Genomic DNA, 14,533 nt, shown 5'->3' on the forward strand with positions numbered 1-14,533 from the left:
GATGATGTGAGATTTTTAAGTAGAATTATTGCTTACTTAGTTTGTGCAAGTCCTAAGATAGATGATTTTTTAGTAGGATTCATTTATGCATCATATAAGATATGTGTAGAAAAATAGCAAGTGAATCTTAGTGAAATACCGAGAATGCAACTCTTGGAAAACCTTGAAAAGATTAAAAGGAAAAAGAATGGTGTGTTTAGATTCCAATCATTGATAAATCCCATATTCTTTTATGTACTGAAAAGATTTCCCTACTTATCAGTCACAGACATAATGAGTAGTGACAGATGCACAATGGAGAAGATTACAGAGGTATGCAAAAGGCACCTTGTAGACAAAATATTGGACAATGGCGACCTAATAATGAGAACATTTTAGAATGAAATGAACCAAAGATTTAGAATTGCATCTGCAATTGTAGACAGATTCAAGGAAGACATATGTATTTTAGTTGATACAAATCACACTTATATTCAAGCAGTGGAACCTCGAGAGACATTTCTAGATCCCTTGAGATATGAATTGAATGATGATGTTGCAGTTGGTTACATTGATTTATTATTAAATTTAGACAGAGACAAAGTAGAATACATATGATTAGATCACTCAGCATGCTCATTAAGCAACCTTAGAGAAGGCATCACACAAGAAGGTTGAATCTACAATGAAAAAGGCACTATCAGAGGCCGGAATGATAAAGAGTGAATCTAAGGATGTAAGACAAACAATGAAGCAATGTATACTGAACATACAACCTTTGTCAGTATCAGTTGCTAAGACATCTTCAAATCAGAGCATTCCATATGCGGTAGTGTCCAATGTCAACCCAGTGAATAGAAGAGAAAGTCTAAGAGATTATTGGAAGTAGTGTCTACAAAGACAAAGATAGTCAAACAGTTGTCCACAAGACTAGGAAAGAGATAGAAAACATTGTTGACAATTGAATCTAGTGATGAAGAGGACGAGGAACATGAAACCAAGCAAGCTGAAAGGGTGGCTCCACCCAAGCAAGTAGCAGGCAAAGCTTGACAACCTTGGAAGCCGAAGATTGAGAAGATCAACACAACAATTGCAAATGAAGGTAACTTTGTTTAGATGAACAAGTTCTATGATTTATACAATAATTTTGAGAAAGATCAGCTAGATATATCTACTGTGAGATATATTATATCAAATAATCTGAAATTGAAAGATCTTGAGAGCATTATAAACAAGAAAGTCTATGAAAGGCTTATTTAGAAGAAGGCTCCAACAAGGGAAGAAGACCTTGAACTTTAGAAGTCTATGCTAACAACCATTTGCAAGACTGATGATGAAGATGAAATCATAAGATTATTAAATAACCTCACTCCATACTTGAGGAATAAATTGAGGCCATTTTTATTTATGATTGGTGAAAATGATAAGTTAAGAAAAGAGACAGTAGCAACAATCAATCAAATGATGATAGAGTCACAAGAAACATCTCCTGCAACTCCTAAAACCTCAGAAGTGTCAGTAAGTGGTGACACCATGTAGATTGACCAAACCAATGTTACCATTAACATTGATGATACCAATCCATTTGGTGGTTCCAAACCAAATGTACCAGACATTAAATACATTGAGGATAAGTTGAAACAAATTGAAGAAGAGAAGAGGCTACTAGAAGTAGAAAAGAAGAAAATAGAAGAAGCCAAGCAACGATTGGTTGAGGAAGGTGAGAAATGAAAGGAAGATGAAGATAAGAGAAGGATTGTAGAAGAAGAGAGGAAAAAGAAAACTGAGGAAGAAGAGAAGATAATATTGGAAGAGAAGAGAGAAAGAGAGGAGAGAGAAAAGAAAAAAGAGGAAGAGAGAAGAATTAAAGAAGCAACAAAGAAAAAAAGTGAAGATGAGACTAAAACATCTAGTTCATCTACTCCGCTCTCTCTTACCTATTTATCTATTGATGACGATGATCAAATAGATTTGATATCATCTTTGACCAAGCTAATTGAGAAGAATAGGAAAGTAAAAAGTTTATAAAGAACATTAATGGAAGTGATAGACAGACTGCATTGTACATTGGCAGTTCAACATACAGAACCAAATCCTGAATAGAGGGCACAAGTAGTGCTAAAATCATTTGATGAAGAGTTTACAAATTTGTTGAATGTTGCAGAGGTGAAGGCTCAAATTTCCCATGATGCTGACTTGTTTAGCACCATTTGCCAAAATATCAAGACTGACTTAGTTAATCTTGATACTTGTATAAAAGAACTTTAGAAATGCCAACAGGAAGGGAAAACTTTGTATGTTAAGTGCACCTTATCATACAAACAGACTAAAGATATTGACAGTCAGATTAGAATTAAAGATGAGTGAGCTAGAGACTTTATCTAGCCAGATCCAACATCCATCTTGTAAAGTAGATGATTTTGAAGGTCAAGTTGCTAGTTTTCACAGTGACATCAAGAAACTAGAACTTCAGAAAGAGAAAATTTTGAAGAGAACATCTTATTTTAGAGAATCTATTGCTTTGAAATTATCTTTTGTTGAGAAACAACTAGAGGAATGTGTCAAGGCCAAGGACACACATTCAAACTTTTTGTATTTAGATATAAATGTAGTTGAGATTGCATCATATGCTTTATGTGCAATTCTTACATCAACCGAATCTACCAAAGAGACATGGACCAAAGGTATGGATAGCCTGAAGACTATTTTTGATGATTGTATGAAGATAATATCAACATGAGGAAGGACAACAATTTTTATAGTTTTTGGACAAAATCTTGACACTCTGACCTTTGTCATTGATAAGGGGGAGAGATACATGTGAAAATTGTATACATGTTAAAAAGGAAGATTGTTGGGAGAGATGCAATAAGAAGAAGATACAATTGGGAGAGATAAAAAAGGGAAAGATACAATGTGAATAAAAGTAGTCAAGTATATTGTAAGGGGGAGCATATGTAAAGTTGAACAAGTTGTAATAAATGTAATGTTTATATGTTGTTTAGTTTGTTTTTGTCACTTAGCCAATTTTCCCTATTTTGTTGCCATCAATGCCAAAGGGGGAGATTGTTAAAAATTGGCTAACAATGATATGTAATTGTTGTCATTTACGGCAACACGTGATGTACATGTTCACAAGAAACCTCAAAAATAAAGATACCTGATGATTGGTAATCAAAAAATTGTCTAAGTATAGAATTTGGTTTACAACAGTGTATTGTTTTGTTTATGACATGTTGCTGACATCATATTATGACTAGAGAAGTTACACAGAGATTGTATACATGTTGGTGATGACATGTATAACCTCATAAGTTTGTACGGATTGTATGGAATAGAGATAATCGTGTTTTGCTAAAGCAAGACAATGAAATTGAAGGAAATAATTGTTTTCTTTACAAAACAATTACTTGTCCAATTAGGGCCGACATCCTAGATGTTTACTCTAACTTGGAAATGTGAAATATGGTCTTGGCTGATCCAACAGTAATTTGTGTTAAGACATAGTATTTATGCAAAGGACATTTTGCGATAAGAAGTGTGCTATCTTGGAAGATTATGTAATTCTGAAATGCAAATTGTGATGTGTGAACTTTTGCGAGAGAGACATATGCAAAGTTTTATATGAGCTATTTGGTGATCTAAGATCAATATGAAGATGAGAGATCAGTCAAGGAAGAAAGATAATAGTAAATTACTTGTTTGAGTAGCGAACTCTTCTTGTAGTTGAAATTGTATGTTTGGGCAGTGGGCTCTTCTTGCATACATTGCACCACAACTCCTAACAAGGTTGGCACAACTCTGAACAGGGTTGGAATCTCCTAATAGGGACTCCTTATACTGAATTTGCTGATTGACTCCTAACAGGGTCCATCGTCTAACAAGGAACTTATATATCAGTATATTATCTAGTGAGTATCATCCCCATTGGGGTTTCCCTTGGCCAGGATTTTCCTAGTTAACAAAATATGGTGTTACGAGATATCTTTGTGCATTGTTACTATTACTGTTCAACATTCCTTTATTTCTTTGTTATGCATGGTTTAAAGTAAGTAATAATATCCAGTTAGTGACTAAAGTTTGTAGATTACTGATTCACCCCCTCTCTTAGTGATCCCTATTTCTAACAAAAGGTGGAACCTAGACATTTCCTCTTTGTTTCTGGTGCTTTTCTTGATGGTTGCTTACTCCAAGTCAGAGGTATTGAGTGTGGCATGAGCTTGTGTTGAGCCAAAGTGCAGTGTAGGATTGGAATCTATTATGAGTAGGGTTGTGTTGGGGGTTAGCATATAAATGGAGGAGCACCAATGAAGGTTTATTGGTGGAGGTCTAGATGAGTTGAAGCCTCTGCTGATTTGGTTTTCCAATGCACCCGTTGAGGTTCACCTGCTGATTGCTTGTTTGAGTTGGTTTAAATTGGGGTTTTTTCTATGATCCTTGTTGCAAGTGCAAGCTCTTACTGGGGAAAGAGTGGCGAGAGTGAAAATTAACGATAATCAAGTATTCTTCTATGTTGAATGAGGAATGACACCCTTTGATTTGTAGACAACTTCCATTGAAGCAAGGCAGGCAGGTTGGAAATAAGGGTGGCAAGGTTGTTTTAGGTAGGGGTGGTGTTTTGGGTGCGTGCAATGCTGTGTCAGTTGCACGAAGCTTTGGCGGTGGTTTGGAGAGTGGTACTTCTTCTTTGTCTATTGGGATGTGGTGATGGGGGTAGACCTCTCTTTTTTGTCAGAATGTGTTGCGGTGCCCAGTGCAATAACCAAACAAAAGAGTAATATTATTGTAGAAAGATACAATCTTTTAAATTTTTTGGATTATGCTTACCAAGGACATATATTGCTTATTCCAATTATCAAGTTTCTTAACTAAAATTTTCTTAAATCTACACCTTCATTTCAAGTATGAGTTTAAGGAGTCTTGCTACCTAAACATTATAGATTGAGAAGTGGGTACTTTTGTTCTAAAGACATTTCAAAAGATGTTTAACCTTTACATTTAATTGGCCACATTATTAAACCAAGCTCTAAAACTAGTGATGTTATCAATAATTTAGATTTCTAAAAGATCATTATTAAAAAGAAATATAATTTTATACTTCAATTTAGAATCCCTTAATAGATAAATGGAATATCATAAAGACATCCCTACCAATTTCTTAAATTTAATTCCTAAAAAATATATATATTTTTAATATAATCTACTATTTAATTAGTAATTTATCATTATACTGCAATTAAAATATTTGTAACTCATATATATATAACTTTTTAAAATAGATTATAATGCCCAAATATATTCATGTGGGATGCATTCATCTCCCACGGAATTGTGAGAGAGAATTTATGCACATTCAAATTCGTCATTGAATTTGAAGACCTAAAATGTGAAGGTAAAATAAATCAGTTCAACTATACAACTCTTCGTAGATTTAGATCAGAGTAGTTGACCTGCTGATAGGCCCATTTTCGAAACTTCGGACAGTCATAGAGGAACCCCATAACGTGAACAAACAAATCTTCTGGATTACAATGGTCTTTAAAATTGAATAAGAATTGGTCCAAGGCACCATACGAGTATCCAGAAGACGTGTCTGAGGGAAGCAAATTCAAACCAAGTGGGTCGCGGAAGAAAGTATAGATAGATCTATTGGGGAGGGGTAATTGATCTACCCAGTGCAGCAAGTAATCTGTTTTTGATATTTGGAGAAATGGTGTTAGGGGATTGAGAGAAGATTTGAGAATTGAGATCGAGAGTCGAGGGGATGGCGAAAGGAGTAAGAAGTGGGAAAGCAGGGAGGTCGACATGGACGTGCACGGTGGTGCTGACATTGTTGCTGATAGTATCAGTTCTTCTCTTAATGCTCTTGGCGCTGGGAATTGTTTCGCTGCCAATCAATACTACACCCCCAGAGGGCCTGACTACTGGTCTTACTCTATCCAATCGTTTGATCGAGAAGAGAGTTGTACAAACACAGGAGTATGCATTTCTCTATAATTACCGATTTAAAAAAAACGTAATTTTGGTTTAGGAAGACCTTCCCATTCATCGGTGGTTTCAGTTCCAGATCTGTGCGCCCACCTGCATTCTCATCATTTTTCAATTTAATCTTTTGTGGGTTTTGCTTTTTTTCATTTCGGATATTTTGTTGCCCGTGTTACTTGCAATTTTCATTTTCATGTAATCCTCAATTTCACTTTTTCCATTATTTCGAATAAACTTGGCAAGGTTCATCATGCCAAAAGCTTTAATCTTTGTTCAATTTGTGGAGTGTAGGAGTGATGGAATGGATGGGCCCAGGCAATGGGCCGAAGTTCTTTCGTGGGAGCCCAGGGCCTCTTTGTACCATAATTTTCTGGTATGCACACAATCTTTTGAGTCCAATAATTGTATTGCAATGTAGTTATATCTTTGGCTTAAGATATGAGGGTTATTTGTGCGTCTACTACAGTTTGGGTGTCCCGTTGTTCTTAATGTGAAGCTTTATAGCGATGCCAATACGCACAAATTCAAAGGGGAGGTTTAACACTGTAATTGGGTGAAAGGATGGGCAATTTAAAGTTTGCATAAACTATTGGGTTTTTAAGAAAATTGATTCAACTCAGTTGTAACGTGTGGACCACAATAGGAGTCTTGACAAGTTTGACACAAGCCCTGATTCATAAACCCCTAAATTGATAATCCCAGAGTTAAATCAACAAAGGATTCTAAAGATATTTCTTCATTGACCACTGCAAACAGTGTTGTCTTAATAGTTTGTTTACTTGCAGCAGTGTTAACCAATGAATAAACAGAAAGGAAATTGAGTAAATAGACAAGGCACACAGAATGCATCAACTACTCTTCCCACCAGCTGCAACTCACAAATCTCACCCAACAGAGACTCTTTGCTCTTACATTAAACTCTCTCACAAAATAAGATTGTAATTTAGATGAAATACAATCACAAATTCTTATTACAAATTAACTTTGATCATATTACAGTACTGGCTAACCGCTGGCCTCTTCATTCACTATCACTTTAAATTCGTGACACAGCCCTCTGTCCTCATTCTAGGGAGCCTTCAGTCACTATTTGGGCTGATACCTCATACTATGTAAGCCACACACCCTTTCTGGCTGATATACTCTATTAATGCCTTATTTACTTTCTGCCATATACTATTACAAAGTCCCCTCTATCTCTTGTTTTGCATGCTGCTGCTTCTTTATGCAGGGGTCTCTCTGTCCGACTTCTATCATACCCCACCCCACTATGTAATTGGAAGTGGACACATTTTTATTCACTCAGCTGTTTACCTTTTGAACCATTTCAATATCTGTTGGTTTTTGGTGGAGGATGTTTTGACCTCCCTTGATGCTTGGCTGATGGGACTGAATTGATGCCTTTTCCAAATTGTTTTTGGCCTACCATTCAATTGGCTTTGTCTTCAACTTCCTCTTGGCATTCCAACGCTTTTGTCTTCACAAATTCTTTCCCCAATTCTACCTCCACATTTGGCCAATTCCATCAACCTTTTTCCTTCTTGCTTGGTCACTTCAAATCAGTAGCTTGCCTTGCGATGGAACAATGTTGACAGTTTGTGTTCTTGCTTCATCCCTTTGCTGGTCAATGGGAGTTGAATCAACAAGTTTGAAGACATTTTTTAACAAAACAATGGCTTGTATTGTATGTAAACCGTCCAATTTGGCACAGGCTGCGAGCTAACTGGGGAAGGCTGCATAATTTGAAAGTGTCTAGTGCCTTCTCAACAAATTCACTTCGTGCATTTCCATTAACAATTGCAACATTTCTTTGAGTCATTGTGTCAAACAGTTCATTGTGTGCTGTCTGTGCTCCCACATTTAGCATATATGTGTACCAGGGCAGTGTGACTAAAATGAGCAACAACAACGTTTTATGATGGATGCATGCTTGGTTCCAAAGCCCACATTTTCACACAAGCAAGTAGATTGCTGGCAAAAACTATGGAATTTGCCTTTGTGTCTGCCAGTTGCATTTGCTTGTCATGGCATTCCATGAGATCACATTTACTTAAGGTAGTTCCTTCTAAACAATTCATAGGCCCTGTCTTTCTGTATTTCTAGATTTGTGTCAACATGAAATGCAACAATTTGTGTGACAAGATCCGTAGATCATCAGTAAAATCGGCAAAAGCTGGAAAGAGGAAGATGCCAACAAAAATCAAGACGTTCCAAAGCGAAACTGAGAAAACAAAAACTGATTTTTTCTGGTGATGCTGATCACTATTCAACTCAGGATGCTCTTGCATCAGCCACATTGGGTAGGAAATTTTTTTGAAAAGAACTCACAGAATGGAGTTAGGTAGTTGAACTTCCATTTTAGGCTGTAAAAACCTAAAACTCAAGTGTTGGTGTAGACAGAGATAGTTTCTTCCTCCATCTCTTCCAACACTTAGTTGAGACACTTGCCGTCCTTCTCCACCAAGTGTTCACCAATTTCCTTTTCATCCATGTGGGTTCACTTCCACTGCAGACTGTTCTCCTCTACCCAAGGGACTCTCCTCTCCTTGCTTCCTTTTTAGGATCTTGCCCACCGCAAACCAATCATCTCCACTGTTGTCCTGCAATATCCTTAATACGCTCTACATGCTAACATGCAACCTTTTGACACCAAATTCCAATATTCACATGCAATCTTTCTACTTGCACATCTGCAACTAATCATTTCTTGTCTTCTCTACACAAATACCAGTAATTACCTCTGCTACAATATCCTCTTTATCCTCCACTGTTGCAACATGTCATTCATCACCACTTATTGTATCTACAAGACTACAACTAAGGAGTTGTCATGGAATCCGGAGGGTAACCAATACTTTGGAAATCAACTTGGTTATCACAATTTCTACTAATCTTAGAACTTTCTGCAATACAAGGAATAATCTGTTTAAACAAGATGAGTATAAAGTTCTTTTCGCACTATATATTGGTGCAACGAAGGGTAAGTTGTGAGTCACATGTGGAACATCTCTTGACATATCCAAGTTTTTGTTTCCTTGTAAGTTGAACCTTGTATTAAACACTCCAACTTGCATGCTAGTGTATGTATGCTAATTGCAACACTTATCTGCCACATGGATATGAGTTTTAATTTTCAAGAAATAATATTATTATATAATCATCGCTGACCTGTGTATAAGATAAAATATCCTTGCAGTCATGATATACAAACAATTATATTCTTATCATTTTCAATGGGATTGAGCAATTTTCATTTGAAGGAGGATTTGGAAGTTTATGAATTGTCCGAGAAGAGTTGCTGCAAAAAAACTAAGTACTGTTCTCAACTTCTCATTAGGAATTATTAATAGTAGATGGATGCCGATAAAGAGAAAGATTGATGCAGTGATAGACACATTGGTCAGATGCTCCACATGATCCAAAATGATATGAATGCTTTTAAAAGGTGGGATAGAGGTAAAAACTTTAAAGCAGGAACACTAATCAGAACAATCTGTCATATAAATTTGTAGTTTGATATTAAACGATGAAGACGAAGCCTCTCTAAATAGAAAAATACAAGATGATATTTCTAAATAGAATGATTGTTGACTGAATATAAAAGTATAAACTCACTAATAAAGTTAATCTCACAAAAGATAACCATTAGAAACATTACATCATTATTTTAATACCCTCCCTTAATGGTCATCATACTCATTATAGAAAAAGCACAGAAGGCTCCCCCCTTTTCTTTAGAAGACTTTGTGACATGAACCTGTTGCTGAGATCTTCACTGGTTTTTCAAAACTTTCTGGATTTGACTAAAATAACCACAATCCTTCTAACTTGGTGTAGGGTAACAAAGCTTTCCTGTCATGTAGCCAGAGATACGGAGAACAACTTCTCAAACTGAAACCATGATTTTGAGGAAACATCAGCAAATTTTTGTGCTCACTGTTGCCCTAGCAACTCTAGGTGTGATTCAGAACAGCTGCAAGAAACCACCATTTGGTGGAAAATATTGCCAGCCCCTTCAATGATTTAATTTTTCCGGAAAAAATAAAAAACCCTGAGACTAGAAACACTAGTCATGATTTTTTTGGAAATAAATAAAACATCCCAGAAATGATTTTTCAGGATAAAACTGAAAAAAGTTAAAACCAAACATGATTTTTAAGGAAAAAATTAAATTTGATCAAAACTTGAACACTGCTACATCAGTGAGTAGCTGGCACAAAGTCCGAGACAGTACAGCATACAAAACTTTGTTTTTTGGGAAAAATGCTAAACCCCATGTACAAAACAATTTTGTGGGAAAAATTGTAGACAACCCAAAATCCTTTTTAAGGAGGAAAATCATAACTTCCAGATTTTGTTTTAGAAAAAGTTATAAATCCCAGAAAATGAAATCCCACGCGAACAAGCAATTTCGCGAATTACGGATGATTCTCCATGGGAAAACATGAAAACCCAGCCCATGGTAGAACAAAAAACTGGATTTTTCTTAAGGAGAAAAAATTAATTATAATAAAAAAAACTTTCATAGTAATTTTTAAGGGACAACACTAAAAAATCCAGAATAATTTCTTAAAGGACAAAATTACAAAAAGCCATCAGAAACTAAAGGGAAAAATTATCAAAATCCAAAACAATGAGCCTGAAAGACCCTCCGTAGGTGCAGATGCAATGATTTTTGAAAACCCTAGCAGGGTCTTTAAAATTGCGAGCAGCATAAATAAGCAGATCTGTTGTACAAAACACCAATGACTTTGGTGCTTGGAAACACAGACGCTGCGTGAAGAGGCTTGGAAACAGGCTGTAGAAACCAAGAATGCAGGCTCAGACAAAAACCATTGAAACACACTGTACACATGCCTCAAACATGGAAAAAGCTTGCGAGATCTGCAAATGAACAGACACAAACAGAACTAGCAGACACGCAGGCTGAGAAAAATTGGGGCCAAAGGTAAACTTTGCTGAGGGCTTGAGAGGAAGGGAGGAGGTAGAGCAACTGTCACAAGCAGAAAATGCTGCAAAAACTGCAAAACTCATAGCTGAAAACAAACAGGTGGTCTGTGAAAATGCAAGTAGGAAGGAATAAAAAGACTAGAAATCACGGATACAAACCGTGCATGAGCTGCACAGAAATGACGTGCAACAGAGCTTGGAATTTTTTTACTGTGAAACCCTCAAAGAAAGTTCTGATCTTTGCTCAAAAAATGTCCTCTTAAATACATGAAACAGAGACGGGCTTAAACATACAAACATAAACCCTTTGAATTTGAAATCTACAGTTGTTTCATTAGGAAAATGTCTCAAAACAATTCTGGAAAAAATTCCAGGAAAAGGGTTATGAACTTTTTAAATTAAAAAATTGCCAAACTCTGAAAAACCTCATTGCCCTGGTTTGATACCATGTTATAAAACTGGATAGTTTGATATTTAACAATGGAGACAGAGTCTCCTTAAATAGAAAAGTACAAGACGATGTTTCTAAATGAAACGATTGTTAATTGAATATGGAAATAGAAACTAACTAATAAAAATAAACTCATTAAAGATGACCATTGGAAACATTACATTATTTTTTTAATGCAATAACGCAGAGAATCATTGTGATTTGTCGTTAAACCTCCATGTCCCACTTTCATTTGTAAATGGTGGGATTTCAAAATTCTGTACAGGAATATATTAATGCTAGTTATGTAGGTTATATAAATTAAAATTTTTTCTACAAAGATCCAATAGGCAATGTATACACAAATTGAGCAAGACTTAAGCCTAAACCATACAAGGATATCCAAATCTTTAGTAATGATTAATGGAGCAGAAGAATAAAAACATTTAATACAAGAACATCAAGAAGGGTTACAACACTAGAGCAGTTAGTGCCTTGGATTTAAGCCTAAACCATACAAGGATTTCCAAATCTTTAGTAATGATTAATGGAGCAGAAGAATAAAAACATTTAGAATAAGAACATCAAGAAGTCTTCAGAAGGGTTACAACACTAGAGCAGTTAGTGCCTTGGATCCAATCCCTTTCTAATCAACAAAGCTTATTTCACCGATTGCAAGAAAGATTGATGATAGTAGAAACAAATTTAGAAGAGAAAATCTTTGCTTCTTATGCAAGGAATCCTTAGAGCCAAGCCACAAATGCTGGAGAAAGAAGTGATGAAATTAGAAATATAGTTGTGGAAATCTGATGAAAATGCAAAAATAAGGAGGTGGAGTATGAGTAATTAAACACATCAGAGCTACACGCTGAAGAAAATGTTTTAAGTGTTAAGTTTTTGCCCAGAATTAAAGATGAACAGCAATAGAAAAGAGAGAAAGAAGTTACAAAAGACACAAGAAATTATCCTGTGAAAACCCTTCCACTTGAAGGGGAAAAAGCCCAGCCACACCAGCAAAATATATCCTTAATTGATGATGAAAATGTTCGAGTACAAAGATTTCACTTTTTAAATTTACAATATACCAAGTAATCACATAAATAGATTGCATAAGACTCTTCATCTTTCACAGGAAGGTCTCTTTGAATCCCAAAAATAAGACCATTCATATTTCCACATATTCGACACTTCATGTTTCCATACGCATGCCTCTTCGCATGATGTATGACACGTCTTTTTACGTAATATTAACTTAAATACAATCACAAATATCTCTTTCAGCTGAAGATGACTGTAATGGCCATAACAAACAAATTTCTCTTTCATAAAATCAGAGATAGAGATCTCTATCATAGCTACAAACTTCAACACTCCCTCTTAGCAAGAGAGAGATCTTTAGTTAGGCATGCACACATAGCTCCATTTGAAGATGATAAATTCCCATAACATTTTGCATAACATAATCCACCATAGTTACTTCATAGGTACATAGAATGGAGTCACACACACATGACTTTCACTATGCCTGCTCGCAGCGGGTAGAACAAAGAATTTTATCTCAAAACTACTCTCAGAGAAGAATACATATCCACCATGCCTACTCGTAGAGGGTGGTCCACCATACGTACTTGCAAGTTTCGTCTCAAACTTCTTCTAGAGAAGAATGCAGTTCCACCATAGCTACTCGCAGAGAGTGGTCCACTGTACCTACTTGCAGGGGGTGGAACAAGGACTTTCACCTCAAACTTCTCCCAAAGAAGATTGCATTAATAACTGAGATTTCTCTTAGCAAAGACTCCCTCTCTTGCAGGGCAGCTTGAATAATTGAGAGTTTCTCTTAATAGGGAGGGACAACTTTAATCACCACAATAAGATGACTGACTATTATATAGACTTGCAAAGGGTTGGACATCTCCCTCTGTCACATAATCTCCCTCTAAAGTGGAATAGTCTCTCCCTAAATATGATCTTCCCCTTTTAATAAAGTGCTATTAGCTTAGTATCAAGACTGCAAACAACTTTGCATAATCTCTCACCATCCCATTGCACCCTATCAACAAGAGAAATTTATTACAACTCATAAGATCCTCTTATCATAGAGGTCAATCCAAATATATATTCTTCTTTCCAGTTAGATACAAAAATCACATAATACTTATCTCTTCGAAGTTTGATCTCAACACATATACATAAAAATGCAGCCCAGCATTCATGTGAACAAAATATGTTACTCAGTAAGAATGTTACCATAAAAAATGAGAACTGGGATCTTTCAGAATAACCTGCCAGTCTAACCACAGTCTTCGGCACAAAGTCAAGTTAGTATACACATGATATAGCCAATGACACAGAACATAGAAACCTCTTATGTATGGTTGATCATTCAATCTATCATCAACATCTTGCAATAGATACCATTGTAATAATATCTCACAAAACATGCCAAAAGCCCCTTATTATTGATACTATACTATATGTTGATGTCAGCCTATAGTCCATTATTTGAATAAATTTCTACACATAGTGTAATCTTGCATGCATACATGATACAACAATGAAGATGCACAAAATATACACAAGTAATGTTTGATACTAATCCATTGAAACCTACACAGTGATAGTCAATAGCCTATGCCCCTTGAACAGCACAACATGATTCTTATATGAATTCCTTTGAATCATAATCGCATACACAGAACATATTGACTGAAAACACGGAGCAGATCACAGAGAATAAAACTAGATTATTCTATGAATAGAATAGTCATATAACCAATCTTTACTTAGTATGTTAGCAGAATATCAATCACTTGACAGAAAATAATTTAGATCGAAGATATCATGACAAATCCTGTCAAGCATCACTCAGAGTCTGATTTAGTAAAAAAATAATCAATAGCAGATCCAAACTCTGATAACTTGACAGATACTCTCACTTTTACCTAAAAAGTTGAATCACTATTGGAAAAAAGATAGAATTTTTCTATCTTTATCAGAACTACACCAGAGATGGAAGCAGCAAACACTTCTTGACACCAAGTTTACCGATAAAAAAAATAAAAATAGTAAACTTCAACATCAATTCAGTCCATGACTGCGACAGTGTCCTCATGTAGTCTGCATTGCCCTGCATCCTGCATCTTGCATCGAATATGGAGATCAATGCTATACTCTATTCCCAGTAAGATA

At 35.7% G+C, this 14,533-nt stretch overlaps 1 protein-coding gene across 1 annotated transcript in view; it reads left to right on the forward strand.

The window, feature by feature from the left end:
* Positions 1–5,406: 5,406 nt before the first annotated feature.
* Positions 5,407–14,533, forward strand: part of LOC149561992 (2-oxoglutarate (2OG) and Fe(II)-dependent oxygenase superfamily protein) — a 60,041-nt gene continuing 50,914 nt past the window's right edge. Inside the window, exons 1-2 of the mRNA XM_089825528.1 lie at positions 5,407–5,958; positions 6,256–6,337. Of these exons, the coding sequence (XP_089681654.1) occupies positions 5,744–5,958; positions 6,256–6,337 (297 nt within the window). The 5' untranslated portion in view covers positions 5,407–5,743. The remainder of the gene's footprint in view (positions 5,959–6,255; positions 6,338–14,533) is intronic.

The sequence above is a fragment of the Cupressus sempervirens genome, chromosome 4, assembly GCF_028749045.1.
Source record: "Cupressus sempervirens isolate cs-2001-9-10 chromosome 4, ASM2874904v1, whole genome shotgun sequence".
Classification (NCBI taxonomy): Eukaryota; Viridiplantae; Streptophyta; class Pinopsida; order Cupressales; family Cupressaceae; genus Cupressus; species Cupressus sempervirens.